The sequence below is a fragment of the Lathyrus oleraceus genome, chromosome 7, assembly GCF_024323335.1.
Source record: "Lathyrus oleraceus cultivar Zhongwan6 chromosome 7, CAAS_Psat_ZW6_1.0, whole genome shotgun sequence".
NCBI lineage: Eukaryota > Viridiplantae > Streptophyta > Magnoliopsida > Fabales > Fabaceae > Lathyrus > Lathyrus oleraceus.
In genome coordinates this window covers 427,959,100-427,977,519 of record NC_066585.1, presented here as the reverse complement: position 1 = coordinate 427,977,519, position 18,420 = coordinate 427,959,100, and the positions used below count along the sequence as shown (strand labels likewise).

The 18,420-nt window shown below is 36.2% G+C and overlaps 1 protein-coding gene and 1 long non-coding RNA gene across 2 annotated transcripts; one reads left to right on the top strand and one right to left on the bottom strand.

Moving 5' to 3' along the window:
• Nucleotides 1-12,229: 12,229 nt before the first annotated feature.
• Nucleotides 12,230-13,234, bottom strand: LOC127104195 (uncharacterized). Its single transcript, XM_051041397.1, has 2 exons — nt 13,106-13,234; nt 12,230-13,033 (listed from the first exon to the last, which is right to left on the bottom strand). Exons 1-2 carry the CDS (start codon nt 13,232-13,234, stop codon nt 12,230-12,232), a joined length of 933 nt encoding a protein of 310 aa, XP_050897354.1.
• Nucleotides 13,235-13,766: 532 nt separating this feature from the next.
• Nucleotides 13,767-16,003, top strand: LOC127106763 (uncharacterized). The gene is made up of 2 exons (XR_007795485.1): nt 13,767-14,431; nt 15,669-16,003. It is a non-coding gene; the product is annotated as an uncharacterized LOC127106763 (long non-coding RNA).
• Nucleotides 16,004-18,420: the final 2,417 nt, after the last annotated feature.

Sequence of the window (18,420 nt, the reverse complement as noted above, 5' to 3'; positions counted from 1 at the left end):
ATAAACGACTACTCGTATTCCAAAAATATTCTCAAGAGAGACTCTTATGAGTGTAGTATCGCGTAACAATCGTATCAAATCTTACACTTGAACGACTTTTGCACTACATCCTAAGAATAGGCCAAGAGGGGCTTGGTAAACTAAGGTCCTTGGCTTCTAAGGTTTATATTGGAAAGAGTAATGTCTAACCACAACTACTTGTGTGACATTATTGATCCCAACATGACCTCCACCAAGTGAATGGGCTTGCAAGTCAACTTGCTAAGGAATAACTCCACAGAAGTCAACAAGACTATGCCATTCTCCTATCCTAAGTGCACTCGAGTTCGGGTATAAAACTCATCTAACAAAGATCACCAAGCATACAAGGAATTAATATTCAAGCAATTCAATCATTACATACAATACAGTAATCCCAAATTGCACAAAAATATGTCACAAAACAATATAATACAATACAACAAATATGAAAAGTAGGCAAAACCTACTAGGCAAATGTCTCCCCAGCAGAGTCGCCACTTTTCTGTAGCGGGGTATTCGTTACCATTAGAGATATTGACTAAATCTAAGATGAACCATACAAGTCGAGTCACCACCGCACTTCTATTTATCCAAAGGAATGGTTAGAAAGCGAACAAAAACCTAAAAGTTTTATCGAATCAAAAACTAGTAAAAATGTCAGAGATCGGGGTAAGGGGGTTGGTTATGCAATGGGAAGGTTTTAAGCACCCAAAACATCCTAGGTACTCCTAGGGAGCCCTTTTCATACTTGTTGTAAGGTTGGTATTTTATGAAAATTTGTTTGTGCAAACATGATTGAAGAGATGAGAAGAGAATGTACAAGTTTATTTACATTTTGTGTTTGGATGGATAAACCCATTGCCTACGTACCATCTTAAAAATATTAGGATCAAAACCTCGTAGTTCGGGGTAGAAATCTCAAAATGAATTGGTGAATTGATTGGTCCAAAAGCCTTAAGGACTTTTGTTATCCAAGGGAGAAAACTCAACCTAAAACCACAAATCCACCATGTGAGGATAGCTTCAACATGCTAGTGAGGGGTTAATCCTATAATAAGCATGGAATACTCATTGTCCATCACTAAGGATATAGGTGAGTATTACATCTACCTCGAGGATAACTCAAACCTAATAGCTAAAGGGTTATGAAAAAATTTGATTAAGAAGGTGGTCATTGAAACCACAAAAGACATTTGAATGAGTAGTATTTACCAATGAAAAGTATGTACAAAATATGGTCAAAGTTGACTTAGAAGTTCAATTCAAAATAAGTATTAAGAAAAGAAAGTTTGAGAATCAAAAGCATAAAGCTTAGGTTTCTAATGTTTGAAAACAATTGTTAAATGTTTGCACAAAAATTTTGGCTTGGGTTAGAGTGGAGGGAAGAAGAAGAATGGCTAATTCCTAAACATACAAGAGGTAAAGGGGTAAGAGAACAAGACCACAAATGGAGTTCCTCTCTTGAGATCATATTGATGATCCAAGTAGCTCCCATCCTTTGGAATATGCAAGCAAAATAATAGTAAGCTCAAGCAATCAACAATCAAGTCTCATAAGAGATCCTCAATGCATCTTGTATCTTTCACTTTGGATGAACATGGCAATGGTTCTTCAATTTGAACTCTCATAGAATCCCCTAGCACAAAAGCACACATATCAAAAAGTTCATGAAGTAAATCAAGAATGGACAAGAGTGAGTTTAGAGGTTTGGTCCTTCTAATCCATCTTCAACATTAAGGTCCTTTTACTCCAATTTGCATAGGGAGAGTCCTAGAAACTAAGTCCATTTGTCCATTTCTTTGCATTTGGTCCACAACAATCAAATCAAAACACAAGCACAATAGTATATACACAATTATGTGCTCAAGTGAGCAAAGGGCAAATTGCATTAACATAAACATGTGCTCAAGTGAGCAAAGAGCAAAAGCAAATGAATAATATGTGCAAGAATAGTACATTGCATAAAAGTAAAGAGCAAGAAGTAAATGTTAATTGTTAAAGGTTAATGTTAGTAGTTAGTGTGCCATAAGGCAAATTTAGCGCTATGTTAAACAATCGTAATTGGACTTATGTAGAAGTCACAACTATCTGAGGCTGGTCAATAATAATGTAGGCAACAACACAAGTTAGAAGTCTTGATTAGTGAACCAAGTTCCAACAACTTGCCATGCCAAAAAGAAGATGAGAAATGATATTGTATTGGTTTAAGTCCTTTGCATGATTTAGAAAGCAACCTATCCTTAATTCAAAGCCATTCACTTGATCATTTGATCAAGATGAATTAGGTTTGAATCAAGGAAGATTAAACCTCCCTAATCAATGCTAGCTTATCAACCTTTAACTCATTGATCAAAAAGAAAAGAAGAAGAAGAAGATGGATAATGGAATTGAACAAAATAAAGTGCATTAAGTAAAATGGAATGTACCAATCCATAAATGTTGACCAAAGATAGAGAAGATCAATGTCAAACCATAAAATCAGAAGTGGGATGAAGATTGGAAGTCAAGAAATGAACAAAAATATTTTTTGCATTTTTAATATTTGAAAATAAACTTGAATTAAAATATTAAAGAAAGGTCAAACTTCAAATCAACTTTGAAAATTCCAAGTGAATTATCTCATGTTCAACATGGTCAAACAAAGTTTGACAAAAAATTTCAGCATTTTTAAAAGTCAGAAACTATTTTTAATCAATTAAAAATGAATAAAAATAACCTAATTGAACTAAAATCTCAAATAAATCTCAAATCAATTAAAAAATTGATGACAATATTTTTCATAGATCCATCATCATTCAAATAGGTTGAGAAAATATTTTTGTATTTTTTGAATATCAAAAACTATTTAAAATGAATTAAGAATAACCAGAAAAGAGAAAATTCACAAAAAATATCAAATGATAAAATAAAAAAAATTAAAAATCATTTTTAAAAAGTAGAATTAAAAAGAGAAAAAATGCAATTGGTCCCATATTTTTTGGACCAATAATAAAAGAGATATGAATTTTTGAAATAAAAGGAAATAAAGAAAATAAAATCAGAAATTGGAAAATAGCCAAAATCAGGAAGCGTTGGATGACTTCATTAATTGACGTGGCAACATCCAATGGATTAGGAGCACGCGCGTAACATAGTCATTAGTCAACTTTGAAACATGTTGAATTAAAAAAAGTCATAACATTCAAGCGTGGAGATTAGATCTGGAGATTGCATCCAAAGGCTCACATTCAATCTGGCAATGAGACGGTGGCCAGCGCCACCGTCTTCTCCGGTGAGCTCTGGCGAAGGCCAAAAAACACAGAGGTTCAAATGTTCATTAAAATGGACGATCTAGGCACCGTTCGAAAGGTGAAATGATGTACATCACTCCTATACCATTCACTTCCACTCTAGATTCCTATTAAGAGAGAAATCAGAGATGGAAGCTTTAAGGTGTTCATCATGAACTTGCTCGATTTCAAAAATTAAGCATACAACAATGATGCCTCTATAGAGAGGACTTCAGACAACACAATATCAAGGCCAATAGATCAAAGAACAAAAAGATTCGAAGCAAAAACCAGTTGATCCACACCTTTGGATTGTGAAGCTTTGAGTCCCTTTCCTTGGTTCCTTTTGCAAAACAGAAATTCAATGGATCAAATGATGAAGGTTTAGGAACTTTAGATCTGAAAATTCAACCAAATGCAATTGAATTTCAGATCTGAATTTTTGAAGAAAGATGAACTTAGTTCCTTTGGTATGGTTGGGGATTCACTCTTGCAGCATTTCAGGCGCCCTTAGGTTGGTTCATTATGAAGCATAACACATGTATTTATAGTTGGAAATGGCTGAGCAAGTGAGTTTACTCGTGTGCATGGCAAATGGATTTCTCCTTGCATGGGATTGTGTGATCATGTGGAAGGCCCAATGAAGATTGGAATGAACTGCTGAACTCATATGAATTGCAAATGGACGTGTACAAGAAGTGTAAACAGCTCATGCATGGCAATTTGAATGGAATTACATAAAATGCACTTAATCTTCATGCCTTCGAAAATGGTGCTTCCAAACTCCAAATGCTACCTCATGAGTAATGGTTAGAAAGCTTGTTGCATAAGGAACAAATGATATGTTGATCAAAATTTTAATTGAGCCTTGGAAATTATTGAATTTTGAATTTAAAGTGTAGGGTGCAAAACATGCATAAGTGAAGTTTCCAAATTTGGCCAATGTTCAAGCCCTTCTGCCTCAATGATGCAAGCTCCAAATGATAAAACCTTCAACATGAAAGTTGTAGATCTTTTCAAGACAATCAATTTGGATTTAAATGTTGCATCATATAGATTTTTTATGAAGAATTTATGGGCACTTGAAGTTGGACTTTTTTCCATTTCAATGCATTTGGTCCAAAGTGACCTATAATGTTTTGCATTATCACATGTATTTCTTTTGAGATTTTGAAATTTTGCTCAACATAACATTTTAAGTAGACACAATAAGATTTCCAATGCATTTGGTTACACCTCAAAATCATAAAAAAATGAATGAGTTATGTTCTTGGGAAGTTGACCCAAAATTAGGGTTTCAGTCAAAATGACCTATAATGTCTTGGAATGGAAGATGACTTTAAAAGCTTCAAATCAATTTTTGATGAACATGAAAGTTGTTCATATTGTTCTTAAGAACATTTTTTCTCTTGGGACCATCTCCATTTGACAAACACATAAAGAGTTAGGTCTCAGTGCATTTCAAAATAGACAGATGAATTGACTGATCAACTTCTCAAGTCCACAACTCATATCTTGATGAATTGATGATTGAGGACACTCAAATAAGTTCAAATATGCATGTAATAATGAATTAAATAACTTCCCTTGATGGTATTTGGCCATGGGTTGAGGTTGCTTCATGAGCAAGGCATTGTTGATGAACAGATGAATTAGGGTTTCAAACCTCAAACCCCTTGACTTGCTTTGATCAAAATGATGAATTGAGATACTAGGGAGGCATATTTAAAGGATGAGCGATTTGGGAACCATTGCCATGCTTGCCTTTAATCTTCTCTTGACTTTATCATTGCACAAAGGATCTCCTAGAAGCTTTTAGACCTTGTGATTGCTCAAGCTGCAAACCAGAAATGTTAGTGACATATTTTTGTGCTTTTGGTTAGTAAATAAAATGAGAAAAGCAATGATATACAATTCAAGCATGCTTAGTGATCTCAAACCACTCACAAGAGGTCCCACCCAAAGGCAAAGGGAACCAATATGCTCATGATCCTTGAGGCTTTGCCAATGAAATGTTATGATGCCATGAGGGATCTTAGGGCCAAAATTGGGGTCTTACAATCATACAGGGATCCTTGCCTCTCCGAGGCAGCATAGTGATCTTGGGTAACTAGGTTGACCACGAGTATTCTGACAGGAGGAGGTACAACAACCCCCTAGAGGAGTATGTCTTTGAGGCAGACCGAACTCAAAGTTCACTTCAAGGATGTGGAGTGAGGAAGATCCTAATTGGGATGCAACATTTTTGGCATCCTCTATAATCTAGGGGTTATCTTCCTTTCTAGCCATGGTCATGATGGCTTATAAGAGTCGGTCCATTTTTCCTTGCATTGTGTCTATTTCCTCCCTCATAGAAGCATGATTGGCTTCCACTTGCTCTATTGTCCTTTTGTAGTTTATGTGCATCTCGTAGCAGTGTCAGGAATGTAGTGTCGGTTCTGGATAAGAGGGAAAGTTGTATGAGTTTTTTATTTGATAACTGGATGACTGCACGTATGTAAAGTTTATGCAAATATCATGGTTATCTTTTTTATTTATTTTCAGGAATGTTAAGACATTTTTGTTAATTTGCAAGCATTTATAAAAATAAAGAAGTTGACACAAAAAATGAAATATAAATATCTTTTCAATCATTCGAAATTCAAGTACAAAGAGTTCCTATGACTACATATGGGTCATACGGATCATTACGAGATCATTCGTAAGACCCTCTAACATACTCTTATAAAACTTTACAAATCTAAAGACCTCATGTGGAGTATTCTCTGGACACATGACCTCATCAACACTTTGTAGCTTTTCTAGGAGTTCTTGAATGATGTAATTTTTAAACCTGGACAAATTTGAAAACTTTCCCTTCCATTCAAAGTAAAGACTGCGGAGATCATTGATGATGACATCCTTTTCAACCATGGAGACCTCCATTCCCTTGTACATATTCTATAAATAGGTGCTTTCGTTCCTCAAGAACGATTACACTACCCCCTAATTCTCGCTTTATGCTTTGAGAGTCTTGATCTTATCAAGGGCTCACTCCATTTGGTACCTCTTGTGCATAAGAGCTTGCTTCATCTCTTCTTTTTGTAAACGCTCAAAAGATAGGTTGTTTTTTCACTCCTTGAAGGCTTCCTTGGGATCAAGGATTTGCGCCTCAAAGTTTAACCTATACTCCTATTTCATTTGGGTAGACCTATCTAGCATTCTTTACAACTCATAGATGGAGCATTTAGCCTTGTCTAACTCTTGGTTTCTGGCTTTAAGCTCAGAATCAGCTCCATGGAGGGCGTCTCAAATCCACTTTCTCTTGCCTTCTTCACATTTAACCCTCTTACTACTCTTATTGAGTGCTTTATCCTTTTCTTGACTTTCCCTCTTCAAGTCTTTGTTTTCCTTGGTGGTCTGGTCAAGCTTGAGCTGTAACTGTGACTTTTCTAACTCAAGTTTCTGGACTTTAGCTCTAAGTTCCTCAACCTCTTCAACTGAGATGGGATCAGGCTCGGGAATTTATGGGAAATTAGAGAAATCAAATATGAAAGAAAGCTTAATCATATAGACTCTTTCCCTTACCCATTGGGTGTAAGGTTCTTTGGCAATGTCGTTCCTTTGACCAAACTCTTTACCTTTTCTATTGATCTTTGGCCAACTGTCGCACACGGGTCAAAAATGAGTAATTGAAAACTGTAGTTTAGGGAAGCGACACTCGAGAGCATATCGCAAGGAATCTTGTATTGAATTTTACCAACTAAAAAGAATAATGGGGGTGGGGGTTAAGTTTCGATTAAGGCGAAAGTAAACGATTAGTATAATTTTATGAACTAGTTAATCTACTATTTTGGTTTCCGGCTTATCACAAATTTCCACCTCACCAATTCCCTAAGCGGCTTCGATCACTATATTTATTAACAAGCGTAAATGATGCAATATTGATTGGCGCACCTATCATCCGAGTAAAGCAAGCAGATTACGACAATCACGAATTAAGCAAACATAATTTTAACATACACAATTTAACAATAAAGCTACGTCAAAAGCGATTTTAGTTAGGGTGCAATTAAACGAAATTTATAAAAAAATATTTCACAAAATAAGCAATTGAATTTCAAAAAACAATATTGAAAGAGAAATGCAATTGAATTGATAAATGTGAAAACCTCAAAGCCTTATGGAAATGCGATTAAGTAGATTTAACGTAAGGATTAGTTCTCCATGAAAATTACAAAGCAAAAAACTCAAATCGTGAATAGTGAATAGGTCATGAATAGTAGTGCGACTGCTACTAGATATAAGGAAACAAAGAATTAGGTTCTAATCCCAACCGGGTCGAAAAACATAAAAATCGGCCCAAAACTGACCCAAAACTAATTAATTTCTAAAGTCTGAAACTTAAACGATTTATTCAAGTCTTCTACACTTCAAAACGGCCTATGACTTCAACAAAAAACTTTTAGGTTATCCTCTCAGATTTCCAACATGTGTTAGAACGTATCAATCTGATTCATGTAGCCCAAGTTATGACTTATGAAGCGAGGGGGTGTAAATAGTTATTTATTCATAAAATAGCATACAAAATTAAAATAAATGTAAAAATAAACGAAGCTAAAGAAACACACTAAAATAGTAGAAATAACAAAAGACACTCTATAATTGTTGCAACATAATAGTGAAAGAATGTGCATGAAAATGCACTGATCAATCTTCCTCCAAGCTCTTTGTGATTTCTCCATGGCTTAGTTGTTTGCCCCAATGTCATGCAAGATGAATGCTTCAAGGAGGTTATTATCTGGTGGACCATCCATAGGATGTCCAAGTTTTCTCATGGACAACACGTAGTTAGAGTTGATACACCCTCGAGTTCCCATTAATGACACATGGGGGAATTCCCCACAACTAAGGATGTTGTCATTTGTCTTCCAATCTCTCTTATACCACTTAATAGCACTAAAGGTGAGGGGTGTCATCCTTTGGGACCATTTGAGATTCTTATATACAAAAGGGCCTTCTTTAGGCATATGAGTCATAAACCAAGCATGTAATAGTGGAGCACAACACATGAGAGTTCCATCTTCTCATAATGAGTGTGGAGAGAATAGTAGATGTCAGCTAGAAGAGAGGGTATATGATTGCCTGAGAGGAATACTTCAATAGCCAAGTTATCCACAAAGTTGTTATGTTGGGGAAAAGTAAAATTCCATAGATCAAAAGGGCTAGAAATACATTGAACACCTTCCAATTTTCAGCTTTGTCTAATTATATGGCTTGACTTTCTAGGATTTTCATTGAAAAACCCTTTAAAATTCCTTTTGTGTTATGGCGAAAGCCAATGGTGGCGACATAGTCAGCAAAACATTAGCACCATGCCATAAGCGCTTGCTTGAGACCATACAATGACTTCTTCAACCGACATACATAATCTGGATGACGAAGGTCGCGGGAACCCAATGGTTGATACATGTAAACAGTCTCATGAAGATGACCATGTAAAAAGGCATTTTGGACATCCAGTTGATGAATGGGCCAAAATTTGGAGAGAGCAATGGTAAGCATTGTTTGAACGGTAGCGAGTTTCACCATGGGGCTAAAAGTCTCATCACAATCCACACCTGCAACCTGTGACCTACCATCACCTACAAGACGATCCTTATAACGCTCAAAGGAGCCATCAGAATTTTTCTTATGCCTAAAAATCCACATACATCGAATAAGATTAGCATCACAAGGACGAGGAACTAAATCCACGTCTTATTTCGAATAAGAGCATCAAATTCAGATTGCATTGCGGATTCCCAATTCAGGTCTAATAAGGCTAGTATGGGGTTTTTAGGTATGGGAGAGATGGTGTGGTCAGAGTGAGAGATTGATAAGTTAAATATCGTGTGGGATTTGACAATGCCTTTCATGCTTCGGGTGGTGATGGTTAGTGTAGGTGGAGGTGGATGCGGTTGAATTGATGGTGGTGATGGAGAGTTTATTGTAATTGGTGTGTTAATCGAAGAGGTAGGAGATGATGATTGTTGGTTTATTGAGGGTAGTGGTTGGTCAATTGGGATTGTGGGTGTTGGTTGGTTATATGCAACAGGTGGTGAAATTTGATTTTGCCACTGATGTATAAGGTAAGGGTGAAGATCATCATCTAGGAATTGATAAGAGTGAGGTGAAGGGGAGTGTATCTTGGTGAAGGGAAATTGAGTTTCATCAAAGATAACATGCCTCGAAATTATTAATTTTTTATTAGACAAATCAAAACACTTGTAACCTCTATGATTCGGCGGATAACCCAAGAAGATACACGGAGTAGAGCAGGGTTGTAACTTATGAATGGTAGATGATGGGAATAATGGATAACATAGACAACCAAAGACTCTGAGATGTGTGTCGGTGGGATCACAATGATACACGAGTTGTGTTGGTGACTGATTATGAAGTGTTTTACAGGGAATAATATTTAACAGGTAAGTTGCCATGTGGAGAGCATGATGCCAAAATGAGGGGGGGGGGGGGGGGGGGGAACAGAAGAATGAGCTAGCATAATGCGTATCATATTATTAATGGTTCTTATTTTGCGTTCCGCTTTCCCATTTTGTGAGGATGTGTGGGGATAAGAGAAACGAAAAATTAGACCATGATCAGTGCAATATTTTTGAAAAAACTCATTATTATATTCACCGCCATTGTCACATTGAAATGTTTTGGCTTTTTGCAAAAATTGAGTTTGAATGAGTTGAGTAAGTGACTTGAACGTTTCAAACACATGAGATTTTCTGCTAATAGGAAAAGTCCACAAGAAGTTTGTAAAATCATCTAAAAATAAGACATAATATTTATGACCAGCAGAACTTAAAATTGGAGACGTCCATAAATCACTATGTAAAATTTCAAAAGGCATCAAAGTCGTAGTTTAAGAATCAAAAAATGGCAATTTAACCTGTTTTTCTAAAACACAATAGTCACAAACGACAGAAGAATTAAAAGGTTCACAACATATGAACTTATTTTTGCGAAGGGAATTCAAAATAGACACACCAGGATGACCAAGACGATTATGCCAAAGAATGGATGTGAGACCGACAAAACTAGGAGGAGTGGTAACTGGATAAAGATCTCCACGACTGTCACATCTGAGAAGGGTGATCCCCGTCTGAAAATCAGAGACAGTAAAACCAAAAGTATCAAAGGAAACAGAAACATTATTGTCAGTGGTGAGTCGTCTCACAGAAATTAAATTTTTAATAATTTTCGGGGCATGTAAGACATGGTTAAGGCGAAGTGGTTGGTGAGTTGTGGTTATTTGTGTGTGTCCAGTGCCGTGAATTGGAATTCCATGGACACTGCCTGAAGGAGAATTGCCATCCAAGGCGCAGCGGAATTTAAAAATTTCTCCATTTAGTGATCCTTACGAATGGGCATGATCAGTGATAGAATCGTTACCTCTTGTGGCGATTCAAACCTTTGGTGCAGATCTCTTGTAACGATCAAAACCTTGGATATAAATCCACGGGGCGATCACGAACGTTGAACGATGATAACGTCTCTACTCAGTCCACACGAACGGATTCCTTCAATCGCAGTGCTAGCTGTTATGAATGAAGGCTTTGAGTGAGAGAAAGAGAGATACGAAATTCCAACTCTTCAGTTGTGTTGTATTCCCATACAATGCTTCTGCACAAGAGTTCTATTTATAGAACCACTTGTGTGGGCTTCAAGCCAAAAAGCCCACTTAAGTGTATTTTGGCCCATATCTCATAATATGCCAAAATCACTTAAGTATTTGGTACCTTACCATACTTCGTATTCTACTTAAGTACACCGTACCTTACAATGTTCCTTAGTTGCTCTATCTCTCATCAATCCGTCCTTTGGGTGTGACCCTATAGGTTTTCGCGGCGTTGGCAATTATATTAAATCACGCATTTAACATAATAAACAGTGAGCGGTATCTAGCAACACACACTGCTACCCAAGACACGAAAATGTCATGTGATCTGACAAAACCTCCTGTGATAATAATTATGTGTATAATTACCCCTTTGCCCTTATGTCTATATTGAACACAAGGTATAGACCGTGTCATCCTTGTCCAGTTCAATATTGGGCCCATAGACATTTATCATGTTACGCAGGATGGGCAAATTCCATCTAGGACATTCATGTCCCTCAGCATGCTTCGTGGAGTACCCATCAACTGTCTTTATGGTTATCCAGTTACGGACAACGTTAGATCAGCAAAAAAGCACTCGACTCTACATCTAGGGTCCATAGTGGTTTCAGGTCGAAGAGTGGCATACACCATTATCACCATGAGAATAACTTATGACATTTTGCATAACTTTCTATATAGTATTCTCATAGCGGGTCAATCCGGTATAAATATTACTCCTAATATTCATACCTATGTTTAAGACTTGATAACTCTTTATCCATGATCCATGAGATGTGATCATCAGTCTACAAACATAATAGTCTTAATGCTTTAATGTTATCCCACTTCACAATAAAGCTCGACTACGGATACTTTAAGAATAATGTCCTTATGTTTAATGTGGTCTCATGATCAAGTCACACTTGATGCATTAAACGGACTAGCTATTCTAGGGACTTTATTAAACAACCATAATAAAGAAAAAAGCCTTTTATTATTAATAAATAATTCGATACAAGTACCAAAAGTATTGACCTCTAGGGCTTACACCAACACTGCCAACAATGACTTTCTGATTTGAATTACTTACTGGAAAATAAGACGAGAGATTACCTTGTGATGCGGTTGTGTGAGATGTTGCGCCCGTGTCCATGTACCATTCATTGTCAGGAGTGTTGAGTGACATGGTGTGCATTGCGGTCTCAATGTTTGTTGATATCTGAGATGAGGTAGAGGTTGCATACACCTGAGGACATTGTCCTAGAATTCCTGGCTACTTAGGAGGACCGGCAGGGCGTGTCCACTAAGAAGTGGGATATGGACACGGTGACATAGTCCATGGTGGTGGAGTCCAACCCCATGGTTGCCAGGTTGGGTACTGTTGTTGCTGTTGCCAAGGAGGAGCGGACCAAGGTGAGGGAGCGCTGAGAGCTCCAGATTGCGGTGCACTGTGGTTACCACGTCCCCCTTCGCGACCCTGGTTGCCACGGGAGCGAGAACGGTTGCTGGGGCGACGGTTGCCACGCTGAGAGGTGTCTTCAGTAGGTTTCGAGTAAGTGGTGTGCATAACAGCATGAGAGCATGTGTTTGCCATCTTAGCCATACATGCTTCTTCCAAAGTGAGCATGGAATGAGCCTGATAGAATGCCGGAAGAGGGTTGCTCTGGAGAATCAAAGTAGCAACATTGCGGTAAGCTCCTGGGAGACTAGAGATCAGCTGAAGGACCAAACGATGATTGTTGACAGGGGAGCCGACATTTCTCAACTGATCAGAAAGCATCTTAAGGCGTTGCCAGTAAGTTGAGACATTGGGAAAATTCTCCATACGAGTGTTAGAAAACTCTTGCTCAAGAGTGACAGCTCGAGCATTTTGGTTGTCCTGAAAAATATCTTCCAAGCAATTACATGCTTCTATTGCAGTGGAGTTAGGTTCTAGAATAGTAGTCAGCAAATCGGTAGAAATAGTGGAATAAATCCACTGAAGAACGGTGGCATCAAGAGTGGACCAATGTTCATGGTTGGTGTCGGTAACAGTTGGTGGCTCTTTTCCGATAGATGGAACAATGTGATGCAGGACTCGATGTGAGCGAGCATGGATGCGAAAAAGCTCGACCCAGGTACCATATTGATCGTTTTCCATCTTAAGAATAATAGGAATGTGGTTCCTAATATTGGGGACGGCAAGAGCGGGATGAAACTCCGATCTGAAACCTCGAAACGTGGTGTTCTTAGGCTGGCCTAAATCACCAGTATTGGCGGATTTGTGGGTATCGGCGTCACTGTGTTCTGAATGGTATGATTCAAACATGGCTGCAGGTGCGACGACGGCGACACGAACAGAGGCGGAAGGCGAGAGAATATGGTGGTTCTGGTGTTCGGTGGCGGCGGTACAGAGGACGATAGTCCTGTTGCGGCGGCAGACTTCCAGGAGAGAGAAGAAGCATGCGGCGGCGGATTGTAACGAGGGAGAAGAAGAAACGCGTTTCTACGTTTGCTTTTTTTTTTGGAGAAAGGGATCGGTTAGGATTGATACCATGTAAGATAATTGAAATCATGTTCTTCTCATTTATCTGAATAGAATATATATACATCAATGTGTAACATTTGATCGACTATCTAATTATGATACAACATAATTATAGAAAATTAATTATGACTAATTATAATAAAATATTCTATTCTATCCCTTTCAAGGTAAATTTTTTGTAACCTAATTTCTTATCATCTTCATTTTAATGTTTTCTTAGATTTGATGATATTAATGTTTTATTTTTTGTCAACTTGGATATAAAAAACAAGAAAAAAATGAGAAGAGGGACATTTTCACAGAGTAATAAAATTTGAGGTATGAGTTTCTTGATTTTAATTCCTATTATGCCGCCAATGTTAGAATGAGTTAAACCGGATTGATTTTCTTGAATTTTGTTATGGGTTTACTTCAATATTTTAAAGAGTTACCATATCAGATATGTGAAACAATCGTGTGAGGAGATTTTGGCAAATGATGTAGAACATTTTATGGTGGTTATTATATTACTGCAATTATCCTTTTTTAGATTGACACGTGTATTTTATATTATATGTTAATATTCTCAAGTTAATGTGTTCATCTCATAATATTGTTTCCATTCAAGTGGGGAGATTCAACTGATTGTGATGTAGGACTCTCTTTAGCATCTTTTGATTTTTCTCTTTTTTTCTTTCATTGCCTTATGTTTTGTTCTCATCCTCAAACTATTTTTCTCTAATTCCTCACCGATAATCCAAACCGAGCAGAAAATCGTATGAACCCTAAAAACGGAATATGAAATTAAATGGCACAGAGGAGGAATCAAAGCCTAAAACGTTAGGGCTTTGATTCCTCATACCTAATTCCACATGGTGGTAACGACTTCAGTGTGTATCAAGGAGGAAGAGACTCACCTACTAGGTGAAGATTGGCCCCGGAGCTGTAGAAGTTGAAGAAGAAGATGATGAACAAGAGTATCAGAAATTATGCAATGAGGTAAACAACTCAAATCCCAAGTTATCACAGTGGAATTTCCTTCTTCTTCTTCTTCTTCTTAAGAGTGTAGTTTGTAGGTGAAATTGGTGTTGCTCTGTGTTCGTTGTTGTATGTGCGTGAGAGAATAGTGAAAGATTTGCAGAGAGGGAGAATTTCAGTGAATTTGTGAATTGTGATTCGATGATGAATAGGGAATGGGCGGATTTATAGGGATGTTTATGCAACTAACTAGGGAAAGCTATGGCAGGTTTGTTTGTAGTTAGGGCAGGGTTAGATTGTTAGTTGAATCAAAGAGAAAGTTAGTTATGATGAATGTAACTCTGTTAGATTTTCTGTTAAAGTTAGTTGGCGTTTGAACTTGAGGTTAGTTGAGGTTAGTTGATTTTGAATTGAAAGTGTTAGTGAGTTATAGTAGGCTTTAGTTAGAAGTGAAGTTGGTTCCTCCTGTTAGTAATAGTTAGTGTAATTATGAGGCTGTTAGTTGAATGAATGAGTTAATCATTGTTAAAATCTTGCTATAGCAGCTAGCTAAATGTTAGAAGTTGAAAAAGTTTTAGTTATCATTGAATTGAATTGGTGTTATGAAAATGTGAATGTTAGTTTTTTGATGTCATGGTCTAGGCTGCTATTGTTTTGGAATTGTCAATTAGTGCATATATGTAGCAGATCATTAATTGAATTGTTAGGTTTGAGTTAATGAATTTAAACTGTTTGAAGAACTGCCATGGACTGATTTTGGATCAATGGGACTTTTAGAAGTTAGTTAACGTGTTTATGGTGATGTCAGTTATGAAGTTAGTTTGTTATATCAGTTAGAACATGTAGTGATGTGATTGCATCGCTTGATTATTTGATGCATAACCTACTATGATTAGTGCAAACATGAGTGACTGTTAGCATAAGTTAAATGAAATATTTAGAACTTGTTTAATATTGAGTTGTTATGCTAATTTGTATGACTATTAGTGGTTAAGGTTTGGAATTTTGGACTGTGATTCTTGGTTTAGATGTATGCTTATGGTGAAACTAAGTGATATGCTTGAATGCACCTGACTTGTTCTTCTATGTATTGAACTTCATTGGCCTAAATGCTTGACATGATGTACATATGGAATTGAATGCATGCTTACTTGACTAATTTGGAAATTGATGAATGGTTTACTTTGAATGGGAATTGGCTTGTGTCTACCATGGTTTGTTTGATTATTGATTATGTATGTTGGTGTGATTGGTCCAGGACTGGCTGGTGGGGTCATGGCTTGGCTTTGAAGACAGCATCATAATGGCATGCAAGGTTGGCAATGCATGAAGAATTTTAGCACTAAGGCATGAAGGATTTTGAAAACATTGGAGGCTTGGAGAATCACAAAGATGGGATGGCTTGTAAATGAAGAAAAATAGAATAGGGTTTAGGATAGGTCGTTGACTTTTGTCAAATGTTTGACCAAAAAGTCAACAGTTGACCAAAAGTCAACTCTAGATCGAATTAGCATTTTTTCTATAGAATTTTGTTTGACTTTTGTAATGGAATGTTTGAAGGTTTTGTGATGGAAATTGATCTTTGAATGGCAATGCAACTTGTTCTTCAAAAAAACATTTGTTCCTCCAATTGGCATTTGAATATTCGAATTTGAATTGATCTTGTCTGAATTGTGAATTATAATGCCTTGCCTTGAATCCAAACCAAACAACTAATGAACTAGTGTATTAAAAAAACCCATAAAGAAATTAATCAGTCAAAGTCAAAGTCAATCTTTCATGGTTGACCAAGTAAAACTTGCGATCAACAATCAATTCCAATGCCATGATCAATCCATATAATCCACAAGTGCCAAAGATTAAAAAAAACTTAGGGTTCCACAGCTTTGAGTCCAAGAGAAGTGGTCATTACTAGTCAATGAAGCACCAAGATACCATAGATTTGATCCTCAAGGAAACTCTAGTTCCATGTTAATCATAAACATCAAAAGATCTTTGAATCAATGATGTTTACTTCAAATAAATGCAATGGTAAATGAATGTCTTATAATGTCAATGAGTATGCAGATGTATTATAGACCAAAAATCAGATAAAAGTGAAAAGAGGAGAACAAATTAGATATAACACCTTAATATAAAATATATCTTTTAAAGTAAATCATAGCATCCATGTTTGTGATATCATATGATCACTGGATTTATGTGTTCTGAATTTACGGTATAAAAAGTATAGCTTACTCTTAAGATTTTTCTATTTCAATTGAGACATTGTAATTAAGTGTTTTGAATTTATGTGGTACTCTTTTGGGGTTCTTCTATTTATATTAATGAGTACAAGACTAGAATGAATTACTCCTTATATTTCACTGCCATTGTTTGATTCATGAATCTCCTAATGGTTATGTCATTAGTTAATCAACAACTAGAAAGAATTAGTATGTCAGACATAGTTGTCTTAATTGCATTGGTAGCCATGGCTGATTTGCTTTGATTGTCATACGAGTTAGTGAGGATTTTTTTCATTTCTTTCTTGTGATCTCATTTATTATATTTATTGTGCTTCCGTATACAGTGTTGGTCCACTATTCTCTCTGACTGTAGATTGCTTTTGCATCTTTTTCTTTTAACTTCATTTACAATCCTTGTTGATTTCAACTTTATGCTACTGTTTTTAGAAGTCTTTGGTACTGCCTCAGTAGATGATACAAGCTATGGAAATTCTGTAAAGAAATATTTACATGTATTCATCTTGTTAGTATACCTCTGTAAGTCGGTTCCCAACAATTCTCTCATGATTCAAGAAAAGTAATGCAACCCTATAATACTATTGAAAAAGTTTAAACTTATTTATGCAATTTAAGAATGGTCCACGTGACTGTACAATATAATAAAAATGTGCAAATTAGAACAAATATTTCCTCCAAGCTTTTTTGACTCAATGGTACAAAGCAAGAGTTGGTGGTCTCGTGCAATATAGATGGATATATCCATTTGAAAGGTTAATTATGCAACATATGCTTGTATCAACATATGCTTGTATTAAAAGATATATAGATGGATATATCCATTTCTTCATTTCTCTAAGTATATATTGATTTGATCAATAGGTTCATTCGAACTTAAAAACAAAAGATAACAAATTTGGCTCATGTGGAAGGTTCGATTTGTAAAGCATATTTATAGACTACATGTAGTTGTACTAATGATGTTCTAATGCATCAACTTATGCTTGTATTAATGTTGTTCTAATGCTTTTATCTCCTAAAATGTTTGTCTCCTAAAATGTTTGTACTATATGTGGATGTACTAATGCATGTGTTAAGCATGGTTTTACTAAAGCTTGTGATTAACATCAAATTTTGTAATATATTATGATGTATACTAACACAAATTTAGGATTGTTGCAATGTATTTTAAAATTTAAGATTATTTTAACTTATTATACTAGTGCAAGTTCATGATTGTGCGAGTTCTTATGAATTATTAATATTATGTTATTTTGTATTTTGCCTGATTATATTCTTCCTCTCTACTTAATTATTATTTCTAGAAGGAGTATGAAAAAAGAATTATTGAGAGGGACTCACAAAAGGCACCTGAAGATGATGTTTCTAGTCATCAATCTGACAACATCATCTTCTTAGATGTTGTTGGAGGAGTGGACAAGAAGGACCGTATATATGGTTTGGGACAGAAGCAGCAAAGTACAAAACGACTAGTTCTTCCACATCTGACGGTATCCCATCATCTGAATATGAACAAATGAGGACTGCTATTTTTTATTTGTCAGTTGAAAACAAGACCCTTAAAGAGAAACTTAAGACTCATGAGGATTTGATTCATGCATCGCGGGTGTAGCGGAGTATTCGTTACCATTAGAGATATTGACTAAATCCAAGGTAAATCATACAAAGTCGAGTCGCCACCGCACTTCTATTTATCCAAAGGAATGGTTAGAAAGCGAACAAAAACCTAATAGTTTTTAACAAAAACTAGTAAAAGAAACAGAG

Excerpts from the sequence above, each read along its gene's own strand:
- LOC127104195 (XM_051041397.1), bottom strand. The coding sequence starts at position 13,234 with ATGTTTGAATCATACCATTCAGAACACAGTGACGCCGATACCCACAAA. Across the intron at positions 13,034-13,105 it reads AGTTTCATCCCGCTCTTGCC|CTTTTTCGCATCCATGCTCG; the intron begins GTCCCCAATATT and ends ACCTGGGTCGAG.